The following is an 18,418-nucleotide window of genomic DNA, read 5'->3' as shown; positions in this document are numbered from 1 at the left end:
TGAGAGTATCAGTTGGCCAAGGGAGGAGGTTTAGATGGAGAAGGGGCCCGAGGACAGAGCCTTGAGGGACCCCAACAGAGGGGGAGGTGGTAGCATTATAGGTAATGCTGAAGGAGCGTTGTGATAGGTAGGACGAGAGCCAGGAGAGAGCGGAGTCTCTGAGGCCAAGGGAGTGTAGTTTTTTGAGGAGGAGGGGGTGGTCAACTGTGTCGAAAGCCGCGGAGAGGTCGAGGAGTAGGAGCACTGAATAGTGGCCATTAGCTTTGGCGGTTAGGTCGTTGGTGAGTTTGAGTAGGGCAGTTTCGTTGGAGTGTAGGGGACGAAAGCTGGACTGTAGGGGGTCGAGGAGGTTGTTGTCGTTCAGGTGGGAGCTTAGGCGATTATAGACTAAGCGCTCAAGGAGTTTGGATGTAAATGGCAGCAGGGAGATGGGTCTAAGGTTGTTCGGGGTCGGTGGGGTCCAGGGAGGGCTTTTTAAGTATGGGAGTGATGTGCGCGTGATTCAGATGGGAGGGGAATGTGCCAGAAGAGAGGGAGAGATTAAAGATGTGGGTGAGGGAGTGTAGGATGGAGGAGGAGGGAGATCGTAGGAGTTGTGAGGGGACAGGTGGTGAGGCAGGCTTCAGAGAAGACCTAAGTGACCTCCTCAGTGTTCAGTAACCTCCTTAGTGTTCAGTACTCAGTGATGGGAGGTCATCCCACTCTCCTCACCCTCCACTTCATCCCATCATCCAACTCCCCTCACCCTCCACGTCATCCAACTCTCCCCACCCTCCACGTCATCCCATCATCCAACTCTCCCCACCCTCCACGTCATCCCATCATCCAACTCTCCCCACCCTCCACGTCATCCAACTCCCCTCACCCTTCACCCCCCCCATGTTATCCCATCATCCAACTCCCCTCACCCTCCACATCATCTAACTACCCTCACCCTCAACCCCCCATCATCCAACTCCCCTCACCCTCCCATCATCCAACTCCCCTCACCCTCCCATCATCCAACTCCCCTCACCCTACCATCATCCAACTCCCCTCACCCTCCCATCATCCAACTCCCCTCACCCTCCCATCATCCAACTCCTCTCACCCTCCATGTCATCCCATCATCCAACTCTCTTCACCCTCCACCACCCATGGCACCCCAAATCCAACTCCCCTCGCTCTCCATGTCAACCAATTCCCCTCACCATCAAACTCTCCACCCCCTATGTCATCCCATCATCCAACTTCCCTCACCCTCCACCCCATCATCCAACTCTCTTCACCTTCCACCCCTCATGTCATCCCATCATCCAAACTCCCCTCACCCAGTTATCCATTTCCCCTCACCATTCATGTCACCCCATCATCCAACTCCCCTCACCCTCCACCACCCCTGTCATCCAACTCCCCTCACCCTCCACCACCCCTGTCATCCAACTCTCCTCACCCTCCACCACCCCTGTCATCCAACTCTCCTCACCCTCCACCACCCCTGTCATCCAACTCTCCTCACCCTCCACCACCCCTGTCATCCAACTCTCCTCACCCTCCACCACCCCTGTCATCCAACTCTCCTCACCCTCCACCACCCCTGTCATCCAACTCTCCTCACCCTCCACCACCCCTGTCATCCAACTCTCCTCACCCTCCACCACCCGTCATCCAACTCTCCTCACCCTCCACCACCCGTCATCCAACTCTCCTCACCCTCCACCCCCATTGTCATCCAACAGTCCTCACCCTCCACCGCCATTGTCATCCAACGCTCCTCACCCCCCATGTCATCCAATGCTCCTCACCCCCCATGTCATCCCATCATCCAGCTCCCCTAACCCTCCACACCCCCATCATCCAACTTTCCTCACCCTCCACCCCCCCATCATCCAACTCTCCTCACCCTCCACCCCCCCATCATCCAACTCTCCTCACAATCCACGTCACTCAAAATTTAAACTTCCTTAACCCTGCTCCCCAAAATCCTTCTGCCCTCATCATGTACCCCAGTATCCAAATCCCCCCACGACACCCTGTAGCACGGACACTACATCTACCGATCACGTATCCATGTAGCACTGATAGTGCACCATCACCCCATGATACCTGGCAGGGTTGACCCCCCAGCACCTCCATGTCACCCTGCAATGTTGGCAGTGCACCCCACCCTGTCACTGAGGATTATTGACCCTGCAGCGCAGACACTGAACCCCAATAACCGACACCCCCATCACACCCTGACAGTCAGCCCCCCCTTTCTAAATTTCTCCATCCCTGTGCGTCCACTTCCGTTTCCACTAACATGACATCACATCCAGGTTGCCGCCCAGCCATGCCGTTCATCACGTGACCTCTGATTCTCCGCCCCTTCCCCTCTCTGTGCCGTACGGCTCCGTTTCTGCAGATACACCGGCGCCATGAATATCCGGAATGCACGGGTGAGCGGACAACACCGGGCAGATGTGTGGCGGGGGAAGTCAGTGTTCAGTGATGGGGAAGTGTGAGCCCGAAGCATGCTTGTCTTCTATTCATTGTAGTGTGGAGTATGGCTGACCTTCCCATGATGCTTCACTGCCGGGCACTGTGTGCGAGCCTGTTCCTGTGTAATGCATGCTGGCCCTAGAATGGTACCCCACCCTTGTCATCACTCCCCCCTTGGTGGTGCCCCCTATCACCGCTACCCCTGTGCCAGTTCTTCTGTCATTACTCCCTCCTTGGCGGTGCCCCCTATCACCGCTACCCCTGTGCCAGTTCCCCTGTCATTACTTCTCCCGAGGTGGTGCCCCTATCATGGCGCCCCTATCACCTCTCCCCCCGTGGCGGCGCCCCTGTCACCTCTCCCCCCATGGCGGCGCCCCTGTCACCGCTCCCCCCCGTGGCGGCGCCCCTGTCACCTCTCCCCCCGTGGCGGCGCCCCTGTCACCGCTCCCCCCCGTGGCGGCGCCCCTGTCACCGCTCCCCTTGTGGTGGCGCCCCTATCAATGCTTCCCTGTGGTGGCGCCCCTGTCACCGCTCCCCCCGTGGCAGCTTCGCTATCACCGCTCCCCCCTTGGCACCGCCCCCCGGTCAGCGCACCCCCCCCCCGTGGCAGCCCCCCTGTCACCGCTCCCCCCGTGGCAGCCCCCCTGTCACCGCTCCCCCCGTGGCAGCGCCCCTGTCACCGCTCCCCTCGTGGCAGCGCCCCTGTCACCGCTCCCCTCGTGGCAGCGCCCGTCACCGCTCCCCTCGTGGCAGCGCCCGTCACCGCTCCCCCCCATGGCAGCGCCCCTGTGACCACTCCCCCGTAGCGGCTCCCCTGTCACCACTCCCCCCGTGGCAGCTCCGCTATCACTGCTCCCCCCGTGGCACCGCCCCCTGTCAGCGCCACCCCCCCGTGGCAGCCCCCCTGTCACCGCTCCCCCCGTGGCAGCGCCCCTGTCACCGCTCCCCCCGTGGCAGCGCCCCTGTCACCGCTCCCCCCCTGTCACCGCTCCCCCCCTGTCACCGCTCCCCCCCTGTCACCGCCTCCCCCCGTGGCGGCACCCCTATCATCGCACCTCCCGTAGCGATTCCCTTGTCACCACTCCTCTGAAGGTTGCGCCCTTATCATGGCTCCCCTTTCACCGCTCCCCCATGGCGGCGCCCCTATCACTGCTCCCCTGTTGTGGCGCCCCTGTAATCGCTCCTCCCGTAGCGGCTTCCCTGTCACCACTTCCCCCAAGGTAGCTCCCCTATCACCGCTCCCCCCGTAGCGACTCCCCTGTCACCACTCCCCCCGATGTGGCGCCACTATCATGGCTCCCTTGTCACCACTCCCCCTGAGGTGGCTCCCCTATCATGGCTCCCCTGTCACCACTCCCCCCCGAGGGGGCGTCCTAATCATGGCTCCCCTTTCACCGCTTCCCCCCGTGGCAGCTCCCCTATCACGGCGCCCCTATCACTTCTCCCCTGTGGTGGCGCCCCTGTCATTGCTCTCGCAGAGGTGGTGCCCCTGTCACCACTCCCCCGTAGCAGCTCCCCTATCACCGCTTCCCCCGTGGTGGCTCCCGTATCATCGCTTCCCCCGTGGCGGCTCCCCTATCACCGCTTCCATGTCAGGGAGGCTGACATGATACGTCAAGCTTGCATGACATGCTGGGCCTTGTAGTTCTGTGGCATTGTAGCAGGGGGTCTCCAAGCTTTTCAGTACAAGGGTCGCATTGTATAATCTTACAAATATTTATGTGCTGAACAAATTCATTTTTATAAATGAATAAAATTTATTCAGTGCCTTTTTTTTTTTTTTAAATCCTGATATTAAGCATGATATTATTCAGAACCACAAACTTCAGAACAAAGCAAATACACTGCTCAAAAAAATGAAAGGAACACTTTGTAATTAGAGTATAGCATGAAGTCAATGAAACTCCTGGGAGACAGTCTCAAGAGCATGGAGGAGATTCCAGGAGACAGGCAGTTACTCTAGGAGAGCTGGACAGGGCCATAGAAGGTCCTTAACCCATCAGCAGGACCGGTATCTGCTCTTTTGTGAGGAACAGGATGAGCACTGCCAGAGCCCTACAAAATGACCTCCAGCAGGACACTGGTGTGAATGTCCCCTACCAAACAATCAGAAACAGACTTCATGAGGGTGGCCTGAGGGCCTGATGTCCTCTAGTGGGCCCTGTGCTCACTGCCCGGCACCATAGAGCTGAATTGGTATTTGTCATTGAACACCAGAATTGGCAGGTCCACCACTGGCGTCCTGTGCTTTTCTCAGATGAGAGCAGGTTCACCCTGAGCACATGTGACAGACCTGAAAGGGTGTGGAGAACGTTCTGCTGCCTGTAACATGGGTCAGCATGACTGTTTTGGTGGTGGGTCAGTGATGGTCTGGGGAGGCATATCCATGGAGGGACGCACAGACCTCTACAGGCTAGACAATGGCCCCCTGACTGCCATTAGTTATCGGGATGAAATCCTTGGACCCAATGTCAGACCCTACGCTGGTGCAGTGGGTCCTGGGTTCCCCCTGGTGCACGACAATGCCCGGCCTCATGTGGTGAGAGTATGCAGGCAGTTCCTGGAGGATGAAGGAATTGATATCAATGAATTGCCCCCACGCTCACCTGACCTAAACCCAATATAACACCTCTGGGATGTCATGTTTCGGTCCATCTGATGCCGCCAGGTTGCACCTCAGACTGTCCAGGAGCTCAGTGATTCCTTGGTCCAGATCTGGGAGGAAATCGCCCAGGACACCATCCGTTGTCTCAGGAGCATGCCCCGCCGTTGTCAGGCATGCATACAAGCACGTGGGGGCCATACAAACTACTGAGGACCATTTTGAGTTCCTGCAATGAAATTTCAGCAAAATGGACTAGCCTGCTGCATAATTTTTTTGCTTTGATTTTCGGGGTGTCTTTGAATTCAGTCCTCTGTAGGTCGATCATTTTCATTTCCATCAAACGATGGGGCATCCTTACTTTCCTGTCACATTACCAAGCCCATATCAGTATACAGTGCCTTGAAAAAGTATTCATACCCCTTGATATTTTCCACAGTTTGTCATGTTACAACCAAAAATGTAAATGTATTTTATTGGGATTTTATGTGATAGACCAACACAAAGTATCACATAATAGTGAAGTGGAAGGAATATAATAAATGGTTTTCAAATTTTTTACAAATTTAATATCTGAAAAGTGTGGCGTGTATTTGTATTCAGCCCCCTTTACTCTGGTACCCCTCACTAAGTCTCCTAATTAGTAAATAGAGTCCACCTGTGTGTAATTTAATCTCCGTATAAATACAGATGTTCTGTGAAGATTTCAGAGGTTTGTTAGAAAATATAAGTGAAGAAACAGCATCGTTAAGGTCAAGGAACACACCAGACAGGTCAGGGATAAAATTGTGGAGAAGTTTAAAGCAGGGTTCGGTTATAAAAATATCCCGAGCTTTGAACATCTCACGGAGCACTGTTCAATCCAACATCTGAAAATGGAAATAGTATGGGACAACTGCAAACCTACCAAGACATGGCCGTCCACCTAAAGTGACAGGCCGGGTAAGAAGAGCATTAATCAGAGAAGCAGCCAAGAGACCCATGGTAACTCTGGAGGAGCTGCAGAGATCCACAGCTCAGCTGGGAGAATCTGTCCACAGGACAACTATTAGTCGTGCACTCCACAAATCTGGCCTTTATGGAAGAGTGCCAAGAAGAAAGCCATTGTTGAAAGAAAGCCATAAGAAGTCCTGTTTGCAGTTTGCGAGAAGCCATGTTGGGGACACAGCAAACGTGGAAGAAGGTGCTCTGGTCAGATGAGACCAAAATTGAGCTTTTTGGCCTAAAAGCAAAACTCTGTGTGTGGAAGAAAACTAACACTGCACATCACCCTAAACACACCATCCTTACCGTGAAACGTGGTGGCAGCATCATGTTGTGGGGATGCTTTTCTTCAGCAGGGACAAGGAAGCTGGTCAGAGTTGTAAAAAACATTTGAAAACTATTTATCATTTTCCTTCCACTTCACAATTATGTGCCACTTTGTGTTGGTCTATCACATAAAATCCCAAAGAAAAACATTTACGTTTTTGGTTGTAACATGACAAAATGTGGAAAATTTCAAGGGGTATGAATACTTTTTCAAGGCATTGTAGATATCCAGCATGATATTTTTCCCCATTGAGATCTGATGTGTTTTCAAAGTGTTCCTTGAATTTTTTTGAGCGGTGTACATTCAAAATAAATTTGCGTAATCTAGGTCAAACAAAAATAGTCATTCTGCACCTTTCTCAGGTGTGACATTTCAATAAAGTGTAGTCCATATAGTGTTGTCCTACTATTATTCAGGTACCATAGTCTGGGTTTCACATTATTATTATACAGGATCTATATAGCGCCAACAGTTTGCTCAGCGCTTTACAATATAACGGGAGACAATACAGCAACAATACAGTTCAATACAAGAGGGCTAGGAGGGCCCTGCTCCTTGGAGCTTACAATCTAGGAGGGAGGGGCTGTTGGTACAAAAGGTAATAAATGTGGGGTATGGACTGGTAGAAAGAATAGAAGATTCAGTTGTTCGGTGAAGGCAGGATAGGCTTCCCTGAAGAGAGAGGTTTTCAGAGATCGCCTAAAAGTGGGCAGCGTAGGCGATAGTCGGATAGATTGGGGTAGAGCATTCCAGAGGATGGGGGAGGCTCTGGAGAAGTCCTAGAGATGACCATGGGAGGAGGAGACAAGGGAACTAGAGAGCAGGAGGTCACATGGCCACCTTGGTGGTGCTCTGTGATTGTGAACCAACTGTCTATTCCAGGCTTAGGCACCTGGCCTACAGAACTTGGGAGAGGAAAGCCAGCTTACGATTACTGAGGAGGACCAAGATGGCACCTTAACAGCTGATTTCAGCTGGATGCCTAACGCTTAAGTCCTCATGCCGTTTTTACAACTGCTGTTTTTGGTGCTTTTTTTCTACAGCCAGTAAACCCCCCCCAGCATATTATCCTATGTGTTTTGGCAGTGCCGTTTTTAGGCCGGAAAAAAACCCAGGACTAGTGGATTTCTAGAGTTTTATAGGTAAAAACACTCTAACGTGGTAAAACGCCGCAAACTGGCCTTTTTGGAAGTTTTTTTGAGCCAAAAAAAATTTATTTTTTGGTAAAAATAAAGTGGGAAAACGCCGCTAATGCAAAAATGCTAAAAAAAAAAAAAAAAAAGCTGAAAAACTTGTGTTTTTAACGTGACTTTACAAAGCTAATGTTACCAGCGTTATCAAAACACCCAGTAGTAGTAGATCGCCACAAAAATAACAAAAAGTCAGGCCCCCTGCAGGTTAAGTCATAATATATACCTTGGAAAGTCTGCGCCAACTGGATAAATAAATAGAAAAAATACAACAAAAAGGGGGTAAATAGTCTAAAGCTGAGATATTAAACAGGTGTAACCGCGCTGTATGTATATCTATATGGTCACAAATTCCATGTGAACCAACAAATGTGTTAGAATCCGATCTCAAAAATTTGATCCCAAAAACATATCAAGCATTCAACAATACATAATATAAAAAGCAGGTGCGCCGGTGATTTGGAAGGTTTTTTGGTACCTTTTTTGGTGTCACAGCAGCTTCCCTATAGCGCTCACTTTACCATTTTGTGCTTTTATTCAACAATACATAACTGTGCTTTGGTGCGTTCGTATCAATAAATATATGAATCAATAAGTAAATAAAGTGAAATAAAAAATAGAAATTCATGCGGAAATAAAAAAATTTATAGAGCCAAAAAACAGTCCAACGTTAATATCCAGTGCATATGTGCAAATCATCCAATAATGTGCAAAGTGGTGCAATATAAAAAGTTTAACAGACAGCTTTAAGTCATAATGTACTAATATACATCACATACTAGCACATTATGACTGCTTTACCTGCACACAGAGCTCTCCAAAGTTCAGTGCTGTCACGGCTCCCCGGTATTTCCATCCTCACCTGGTCTTCCTTCCGGGTTCGCTGGCTCTGGCTGTATGTATGGCCAGGGCTATATTGATGTCACTCCCACGCATGCATGGGAACCCCAGCCATAGCACGGCGCTCTGAAGGATTGCCCCATTCAGAGTGCATGCTCCAGTGACATCACTGGCTGCATCTCATGTGAATGTCTCCTAAATGGTGCAAGTTTATTGTCTAATAAGTTTGCCTGTAGGTACAAGTTTATTATAAGCTTGCCTGTAGGTACAGGTTTATTATAAGCTTGCCTGTAGGTACAGGTTAAAAAGTGGACTTCCACTTTAATCCACTTGGCAGTTAATGGCATAATGGCACCCAGCAACCAATGAAAATAAGATCTGATGTCAGAGAGTGGAAAGCACTCTGTAGCAAACCTAAGCAAAACCTGAGTCTGGAAACCCAGTGTAATAAAGTTCACTTCCAGGCTAGCCCCACAATATCAAGTCTAGCAGGGTCTGGATGTGGTATGGTCCAAAACCAGACTAAGGACTAACGTGCCTGGTTTTTGCAGCGTACCACAAAAGATGAGATGATTATAAAAATGCTAGAAAACCACAAGTTAGTCTTTACAACACCACAGCTGAAGAAAAGACGTCAATTCTAGGACACTAGCAAAAAACAGAGGCATGCTGGAAGTAGGAGAGGTTGGCCTACAGTTTTGTTTGCCAGGGTCCAATCCTCTTGTAGGTAGCTGTATAACCTGAAAGTCTTGTCTTCCTGCGTCCCTCAACAGAACAGAAAGCAATTAGCATTAATAATTATTATTATACAGTATTTATAAAGCGCCAATAGTTCGCTCAGCTCTGTACATTACAATGGGGGACAGAACATGTGACAGAACAATACCAATACAATGCAAAACATGAGGGGATCGAATAATCTTTATCTTAATACTCCTCCTGGCCACCTCACCTGTATGTGGTGTCATGCCCAGTATATAAATGAAAGACAAGCCATCACAACAGGTAAAGAGTGGGGGTATCTTGCCACACAAATCTTTTCAGTGTGGTACTCAACTCCCAACAACACCCCCCCCTCAATATTTGTCAGTAGTGCTATAGTGCTCCTCAAAACACATACCCACACGGCAAATCCAGCATTGTCCTGCTGCACTCTATTAGGCTGCTACACATTGGGTCACATGCCGCCATCTTGGTTCTTTTTGGCTGGCTGCCTCTTCTCCCCTGGCTGCTTTCTGTGCCGATTCTGCAGCCTCCTGGGAGATGTGGTGTAAGCATCCCAGGAGGCTGCAGGACCAGGCACACATCATTCAGGCTTAGCCTGAAATGGTGGCGAGGGTGCGGGATAAAATATAAACAAAATGAAGAAAAGCCGAACCAAAAATGAAGTCTATAATTTTCTGGGTGCGTTAGAAATTAAACTTCGTGGGGGGGAAAAACATAGTGCAACAGTCGTCCTACCTTCCTGCTGTGGATCTATTGCCCATCTCTCCCTTGGTACCTTTCCATAAATGTAATGGAGGGAGGAATAAGGCTGTACTTATACAGAATAAGCCCAAGGTCTAATTTTTCCATGTTATTGTTTATGGGGGTGCTCTGTAAGTGATGCTACGACCCCGAAAAGTAAATGCTGGGTTTGTAGTCTGTCTTAGGGGTTCTTCTGAAATTTATACAGCATGTTTATCATGTTACTTTTGTGTAATTTGTGTGTTTTTCCTCTCCATATTTTTTGTACTGATGTGTGTCTTTTCCCTACAGCCCGAGGACCTCATGAATATGCAGCACTGCAACTTGCTGTGTTTGCCAGAAAATTACCAGATGAAGTATTACTTTTACCATGGACTATCCTGGCCACAGGTAGGCTAAGCGTGGTCTTTTAAAGGCCCCATTTACACTTGCAAATGGGGCGACGTGCAATTACACGTGGGAGACTGTCTGCATCTAAGGCTGATTAGCTGCATGACTGTGAGTTCTGTCAGGCTCCCATTGCTTTCAATGGGGCTTCCCACCAGCACCTATTTGCATGGTGGGAAGATTCTCCGTTGAATTTTCTATGGATAGTTGGAAACGGCCCCTTTACACAAGTGTGAATGGGTCCTTAGGGACGTCTGCTTGTTTCCTGTCTGAAAACTTTTTTACAGTGATCACTATCCTGAAGTCCCTTCTGGACTCTGTGATGCCTTTTTTTTATCATGTAGATGAAATGCACTAATGTGCTATTAAACCATATCTTTCAGTTGGAATGTTATTGCTTTACCTTTGGGTATGCACACCACCTGGGGCGGACTGACCATTTGGAAACTCGGGCACTGCCCGAGGGCCCGGGGTCAGTAGGGGGCCCCATGAGATGCCCCTGGTACCTTTTTCATAGGCTTTTTTGAGTTTGGGCAAGGACACAGGGGCCCCATGATCCCCTATTGCCCGGGGGCCCCATGAGTTGTCAGTCCGCCCCTGCACACCACTGTGCAAGAGCCTTCATTAACCGCATCCCCGCCGCCCTATAGCACAAATACTGCTACAGGGCGGCAGGGCTGCGCAAAATCACGTGTATATACTATATACCTGATTTTGCATTTCACACTCCCATTCCTTCTGTACTGAAATGTATTATAATTGTACTGTCTCCCTTATATTGTAAAGTGCTGCGCAAACTGTTATAATAACAATTTCCGGGTAGGGGGCGCACATGCGCTCCCTACCCTTGCTGCCATTGGCGGCTACGGCTATTGATAACCGGGTCCTGGAGCAGAGATTACCCGCCGGTGATCACCGAAGAACACTTGATAGAGAAGAGGTCTGTATGTAAACAATACACAGCTCTCCCCTGTCAGCACCAGCATGCTGCTTTGTTTTGCTCTGCATAGCACACAGTTAACCCTTTGATCACCCCAGATGTTAACCCCTTCCTGCCCATTGTCATTAGTACAGTGGTTTTTTTTTTTTGGTTTTTTTTTTAGCACTGATCACTGTATTAGTGTCACTGGGGATGTCAGTGGCAGTTAGTGTCAGAATACCCGCCGCAGTCCCACTATAAGTCGCTGATTGCCGCCATTACTAGTATAAAGAAAAAACAAAATTCCAGTATATATACTGCCATTTGTAGACGGTAGAATTTGCACATGAATCGATTAATTTACACGTATTGGGATTTTTTTTTTAGCAAGGACACGTAGCAGAATACATTTTGGCCTAAATTTATGATGAAATTTGATTTTGAAAATTTTTTTGCTGGCTATGTTTTATAGCAGAAAGTAAAAAATATATGCATTTTTTTTTTTTAAATTGTCGGTCATTTTTTGTTTATAGCGCAAAAATAAAAACCTGCACAGGCGATCAAAAGCTCTATTTGTTTGAATAAAAAAAAAAGGCCATACATTTCATTTGGGTGCAGCGTTGCATGACCATGCAATTGTCAGTTAAAGTAACACAGCGCAATATTGCAAAAAATGGCCTGGTCAGGATGGGGGGGGGGGGGGTAAATCCTCTAGAGGGTAAGTGGTTAAGTAGATGGAAAACCTAATTAAATAGCAATATATTTTTAATTAATTGTATGTGTATGGTGTGAGCGATATTTATTACACAGTATATATATTGTTCATATTATTATCTAGCATTTGCAATCAGAATATCAGCTAACAAGATTTTTCTATATATAAGATGTAAAACCTAACTTAATTATATTCATTTTGCTAAACTAAAGAATTTCCATTGTTTTTAAGTAAAATAATGTTGTTTCATTCTTTGATTGTTGATTTCCTAGAGCCTTTTTGCAACTATTTTTGTTACACATGCATGCGCCCCAGGATTGTTGCATGGCCTTTCTTAGGGCAGGTTTTACAGATGGTGACAACACTGGGCCATGTCTGCATAATTTGTGTTCAAATGGCCACTTGTAGTCTTCAGTGCAAGCCCCTGTGACAGGGTGACAACACAGGAGTAAAATTATGGGACTGGGATAGAACTGTCATCCTATAACAGGAAGTGCAGAACAAGGATTTTCATGATAGCAAGAAAAAATATTCGTTTAATAAAAGTTGCAGATTTAACCACTTCCAGACCGGACACTTTTACCCCCTTCCTGTCCAGGGCAATTTTCAGCTTTCAGCGCTATCACACTTTGAATGACAATTGCGCGGTCATGCAACACTGTACCCAAATGAATTTTTTACCATTTCTTTGAGACAGATAAAGCTTTATTTTGGTGGTATTTATTCACTGCTTGGATTCTTATTTTTTTTGCTATGTAAATGAAAAAGTCCAAAAAGTTTGAAAAAAAGGGTGTTTTTTATTAAATTTTGCAAATAAATAATATTTCATCATAAATCTTGGCCAAAATTAATTCCGTTATCTTTTTAGTAAAAAAAAAATCCAAATTAGTTTATAACCAAAAATTATAATTTTTAAAGAAATTTTTTTTACATTTTTATTTTATTTTTTTATATTATTATTTTTTTATTTTTTTTTATTTTTTTTTTTACATACTATCACCCTAGCAGTACAGTGTCACTGACTGGGCTCTGACTAGGCCATGCAAGGGCGTTCCCCTTCGACCACCGTATGGTCATTTTTGCTGTGTGCTTTGGCTGATTGTCACGTTGAAAGGTAAACCTTCTTCCCATTGACATCTTTCTGGCAGAGGGCAGCAGATTTTCCTCAAGAATGTGATGGTATTTTGCCCCATCCATTTTTCCTTCTATCCCGACAAGTGCTTCAGTCCCTGCTGCAGAGAACCCCCCATAACAGGATATTCCCTCCTCCATGCTTTACTGTTGGAATGGTGGGATTTGGATGGTGAGCTAGATTGTACACTGTTAAAAAAAAAAAGAAAAAAAAATTAAAGGAACACTTTGAAAACACATCAGATCTTAATGGGGAAAACTATCATGCTGGATGTCTATACTGATATGGCCTGAGTAATGTGTTCGGAAAGTAAGGATGCCCCATCGTTTGATGGAAATGAAAATTATCAACCTACAGAGAACTGAATTCAAAGACACCCCGAAAATAAAAGCGAAATAATGATGCAGCAGGCTAGTCCATTGTGCTGAAATTTCATTGCAGCAACTCAGAATGGTCCTCAGTAGTTTGTATTGCCCCCACGTGCTTGTATGCATGCCTGACAATGTCAGGGAAGGGTCCTAATGAGGCCATGGATGGTGTCCTGGGGTATGTCCTCCCAGATTTGGACCAGGGCATCACTGAGCTCCTGGACAGTCTGAGGTGCAACCTGGCAGCGTCAGATGGACCGAAACATGATATCCCAGAGGTGTTCTATTGGATTTAGGTCAGGTGAGCGTGGGGTCCATTCAATGGTATCAATTTCTTCATCCTCCAGGAACTGCCTGCATACTCCCCCCACATGAGGCCGGGCATTGTCATGCACCAGGGGGAACCCACTACCCACTGCACCAGCGTAGGGTCTGACAATGGGTCCGAGGATTTCATCCCGATACCTAATGGCAGTCAGGATGCCATTGTCTAGCCTGTAGAGGTCTGTGCGTCCCTCCATGGATATGCCTCTCCAGACCATCATTGACCCACCACCAAAACGGTCATGCTGAACCATGTTACAGGCAGCAGAACGTTTTCCACAGCTTCTCCAGACCCTTATACGTCTGTCATGTGCTCAGGGTGAACCTGCTCTCATCTGTGAAAAGTACAGGGTGCCAGTGGTGGACTTGTCAACTCTGGTGTTCAATGGCAAATGCCAATCGAGCTCTATGGTGCCGGGCAGTGAGCACAGGGCCCACTAGAGGGCGTCAGGCCCTCAGGCCACCCACATTAAATCTGTTTCTGATTGTTTGGTCAGAGACATTCACACCAGTGGCCTGCTGGAGGTCATTTTGTAGGGCTCTGGCAGTGCTCATCCTGTTCATCCTTGCACAAAGGAGCAGATGCCAGTCCTGCTAATGGGTTAAGGACCTTCTATGGCCTTGTCAAACTCTCCTAGAGTAACTGCCTGTCTCCTGGAATCTCCTCCATGCTCTCGAGACTGTGCTGGGAGACACAGCAAACCTTCTGGCAATGGCATGTATTGATGTGCCATCCTGGAGAAGTTGGACTGCCTGTGCCCTACGGTCCAGGTATCGCCTCATGCTAGCAGTAGTGACACTGACCCTAGCCAATGCAAAAACAGTCAGAAAAGATGAGTAGGGAAAAAAATGTCAGTGGCCTCCACCTGTAAAATTATTCCTGCTTTGGGGGTCGTCTCATTATTGCCCATCTAGTGCACCTGTTGTTAATTTCATTAACACCAAAGCAGCTGAAACTGATTACCAAGACCCTCTGCTACTTAACTGACCAGATCCATATCCCAGGAGTTTCATTGACTTGATGCTAGACTCAGATTAAAAAGTCTTCCTTTAATTTATTTGAGCAGTGTATTTCCGACAGACATATCGTTTAGTGTTGAGACCAGATAATTCAATGTTGGTCTCTTCTGACCAGAACACCTTTTTCCATGTGGCCTCGGAATCTTCAAGGTGCGGTTTGGCAAAGCTCAATGGTGACTGTTTGTGGTCTTTCTTGAGGAGTGGCTTTTTTCTTGCAACCCTCCCATACAAGCCATATTTGTGGAGAATTTGTAATATTGTTGTCAAATGCACACAATGACCACTCTTTGTCATCAATTTCTGCAAATGCTTCAGAATTGCTGTAGGCCACTTGGTAGCCTCTCTGTCCAGTTTCCTCCTGGCTCTTTCATCCAGTTTGGAGTGAAGTCCTGGCCCAGGGAGAGTCTGTGTTGTACCAAATACCTTCCACTTCTTAATAGTATCCAAAGACATGCTGGTAGGTGATTTGGCTCCTGTCTAAAGTGGCCCTAGTATGTGTATGTATGAATGTGAGTTGTTGGGGACCTTAGATTGTACACCTCTTGAGGGTTAGGGACTGATGTGAGTGTACAATATATATATATATGTGTAAATTGATGGCGCTATACAAGTACCTGCAATAAATAATAAATAGTAGACTTCACTGTGCTTCTAGGCATTGATAAAGCCTTTGAATTTGTTTTTTGTATCCATTTCCTGACTTTTGCCTGTCCACAACTTTTTCCCGGAGATCTTTTGACAGTGCCGTGCCACCCATAGTTTTTTGCTTCAGTAGCTATCAGAGAACTAATACTAGCACAGCTACTGCTCATTCTCATGCAGCTAATGCTCGTGCACATGTATTGGCACACAAACAAGCTCAGGCCAATATCCAGCATGCATACGTAGTCATATTGGCACACACGTCCACACTCATTGGCACCAAGCTGCCTATTTAAAGGAGTCCCTGGTGTGTGCTAATTGCTGGATGTTCTTCAGCTCCCCCGTGACCTGTGTTTCTGCTTATGCTGACTACCACATCTGCCTCCCCCCTCTGCCAATCCCTTCATTGGCTCCCAATTGCCCAACGCATCAAATTCAAACTGCTAACTCTGACCTACAAAGCCATTCACAATGCCGCCCCAAACGACATAACTGACCTGATACCCAAATACTACCCTACCCGTGCCCTCCGCTCCTCACAGGCCCTCCTGCTCTCTAGCTCCCTGGTCTCCTCCTCCCACGCCCGATTGCAGGACTTCTCCAGGACTTCCCCCATCCTCTGGAACTCCCTACCCCAATCCATCAGACTGTCACCTACCCTCCTCACCTTCAGGCGCACCCTGAAAACCCTACTCTTCAGGGAAGCCTACCCCAACCTCACCTAACACCCGACCTCACCTAACAACTAACCTCCTCCACTCCATCCCCCACAGCCATCTCCTCCTGTGCCACCTTCCTCTCCCTAGTAGATTGTAAGCTCGAAAGAGCAGGGCCCTCGAACCCCTCGTGTATTGTATTGTTACTGTCTTGTCTCATGTTCTGTCCCCCTTGCTACTGTACAGCGCTGAGCATACCCTTTGGTGCTATATAAATACTGTATAATAACAATAATAATCTCCTGTTGTTGACCCGGCTAGTTCCTGACCTTGCTCTGTGGATTTGGATACTGACCTTGGCTTGCCTCTGACTATTCTCTGCCTGTTTCCTTGGTTCTGACCTCAACCTGCTACTGGATCTCGCTGCTTGCTTCTATGGTATTGACTCCGACCTGCTACCTGACTGCCGCATCGTGTATGACCCTGGCTAATTCAGACTATGTCTCTGATCCTGGCAGTTATCTGCTACCAAGCTACTGGCTCCCGTGCTTCTTTGAGCCTTTTACCTCTCTCACCACCTTCAGGGGTGCTCGGACAAGAGCGCAAGGGAATCTCTCTCGTCAGTTCGACCTCCAACCAAGGTACATGACAGTTGCACTATCAGGGACTGAAATGCTACAGGAAAGCTCTTTTTACGCTGAGCTAATCAAAATGACCATAGCTGATCACAGTTGAAAGTCAGTTAGCGTTGTGTGCCATTGAGAAGGTGATTAACTACACCTGATTGAGCTTACAAGTCATTTTTAGGAGGACGTTGATCCATTTTCCAACTTGGTGATTCTGTTTTTGATTTTTTTTTTTTTTCCCCGACATGTTGGTGTTGTCTTTCACTAGGACATTATAAGTTGCAAGTAAATACAGTGGGATAAAACAAAAACTGTGTCTGTCTTCATTTCAGACTGCAAAGCAGCAAAGTGTGATTATTTTAAAGAGGGTGATTCTTTTCTATACTCCCTGTAAATAGTCAATGTTTATTGAGAGGGTGTTACTAAACCCAGGACCTTGCATTCGCTATATCTGTTCTCCCACAGTACACACAGCATGGAAATGCAATTATTTAAGTAAATATGAACTGCTAAATATCTTTTCTCATCAGCAGTATATAGCAGTCTTGTGACTTCTATCCATGTCTGGCCAAGCACTGTAGGAGGAGGTTTCATTCTGCTCTGACTGTCCTATGAGGCTGCATAACGCCTGACCCTCTATCTGGACAGTGCTGATTTGGCCGTGTGCTGATCACATGCACCCTTCCATAGAAAAAATTCTCTAGCAATACACAGCACACTGAGCATGTGCAGAGTGCCTCCTAGAGCTCTGTACTATTAGCAGATGGATTGGGGACAGTAGAAGAAGGGAAAGATCAGAGAAGACAGGATCAAAGCCTTTTTACACAATGTAGAGGATTAACCCCTTAGGTTCCACAGTGAGTATAACAAGCATGCTTTACTGCATCTACAGACTGATTTTACTGTTGTGGGTTTAGTAACACTTTAAGTAAGTTAGATCAGTGTGAAATATTTATTCTTTTTTTTTCTATTCCTCTAGCTCTCCTACATTGCAGAAGATGAAAACGGAAAAATTGTTGGTTATGTCTTGGCAAAAATGTGAGTTGTATACCGTTTATGACTGCAGATATTCCACAGATTTATTGTTTCTTCCTGTAAAATGTGTTCATAGAGACCCTGATGTACTGTATGTTCTGTTTAGATTGTAGGCAACACTAAGAGGTCAGTTGGTGTTTGGCACGTCTTCAGCAGGATCCATACCTGTGTGTTTTGTGCAGCATCAATAGTGTCCTCTTTGGCCACCTGCTTAGGTTAATATAAAGCTGAACTCCAGACAAGCAGTTATTAAAATTTATATGACTTCCAAAGGATTTGCATTTCTGTCCATCCAGTGCTGAGATGTACACCGCTTTGCCACACAGCACAGCCCTGTCTGGCAGAGCAGTATTCCAATTTTTTTTCTTTGCTGTGGTTAGTGGACCATGACTTAACCACTTCCATATCGGGCACTTTTACCCCCTTCCTGCCCAGGCCAATTTTCAGGTTTCAGCATTTTCACACTTTGAATGACAGCTGCGCGGTCATGCAACACTGTACCCAAACTAAAATTGTACCATTTTGTTCACACAACTAGAGCTTTCTTTTGGTGGTATTTAATCACCGCTGGGGTTTTTTAATTTTTGCTAAATTAACAAAAAAAAGACCAAAAATTTTGTTTCTGTTATAAAAGTTTGCAAATAAATAATTGTTCTTCATAAATTTAGGCCGAGATGTGTTCTGCTACATGTCTTTGGTGAAAATAATACAAATCAGTATTTA

At 47.0% G+C, this 18,418-nt stretch overlaps 1 protein-coding gene across 2 annotated transcripts in view; it reads left to right on the top strand.

Annotated features, from left to right (window-relative positions):
* The first annotated feature begins 2,268 nt into the window (after positions 1-2,268).
* Positions 2,269-18,418, top strand: part of NAA10 (N-alpha-acetyltransferase 10, NatA catalytic subunit) — a 52,933-nt gene continuing 36,783 nt past the window's right edge. The window contains exons 1-3 of one of the 2 annotated variants that reach the window (XM_089669149.1): positions 2,269-2,417; positions 10,163-10,261; positions 17,640-17,698. In XM_089669149.1, the coding sequence (XP_089525275.1) occupies positions 2,397-2,417; positions 10,163-10,261; positions 17,640-17,698 (179 nt within the window). In that variant the 5' untranslated portion in view covers positions 2,269-2,396. The remainder of the gene's footprint in view (positions 2,418-10,162; positions 10,262-17,639; positions 17,699-18,418) is intronic. The other variant, XM_089669148.1, reaches the window with a different exon arrangement.

This window comes from Staurois parvus, unplaced genomic scaffold (assembly GCF_062004578.1).
Source record: "Staurois parvus isolate SC_StPar_1 unplaced genomic scaffold, SC_StPar_1.0 ptg000068l, whole genome shotgun sequence".
Lineage (NCBI taxonomy): Eukaryota > Metazoa > Chordata > Amphibia > Anura > Ranidae > Staurois > Staurois parvus.
This window is presented reverse-complemented; position numbering and strand designations above follow the sequence as displayed.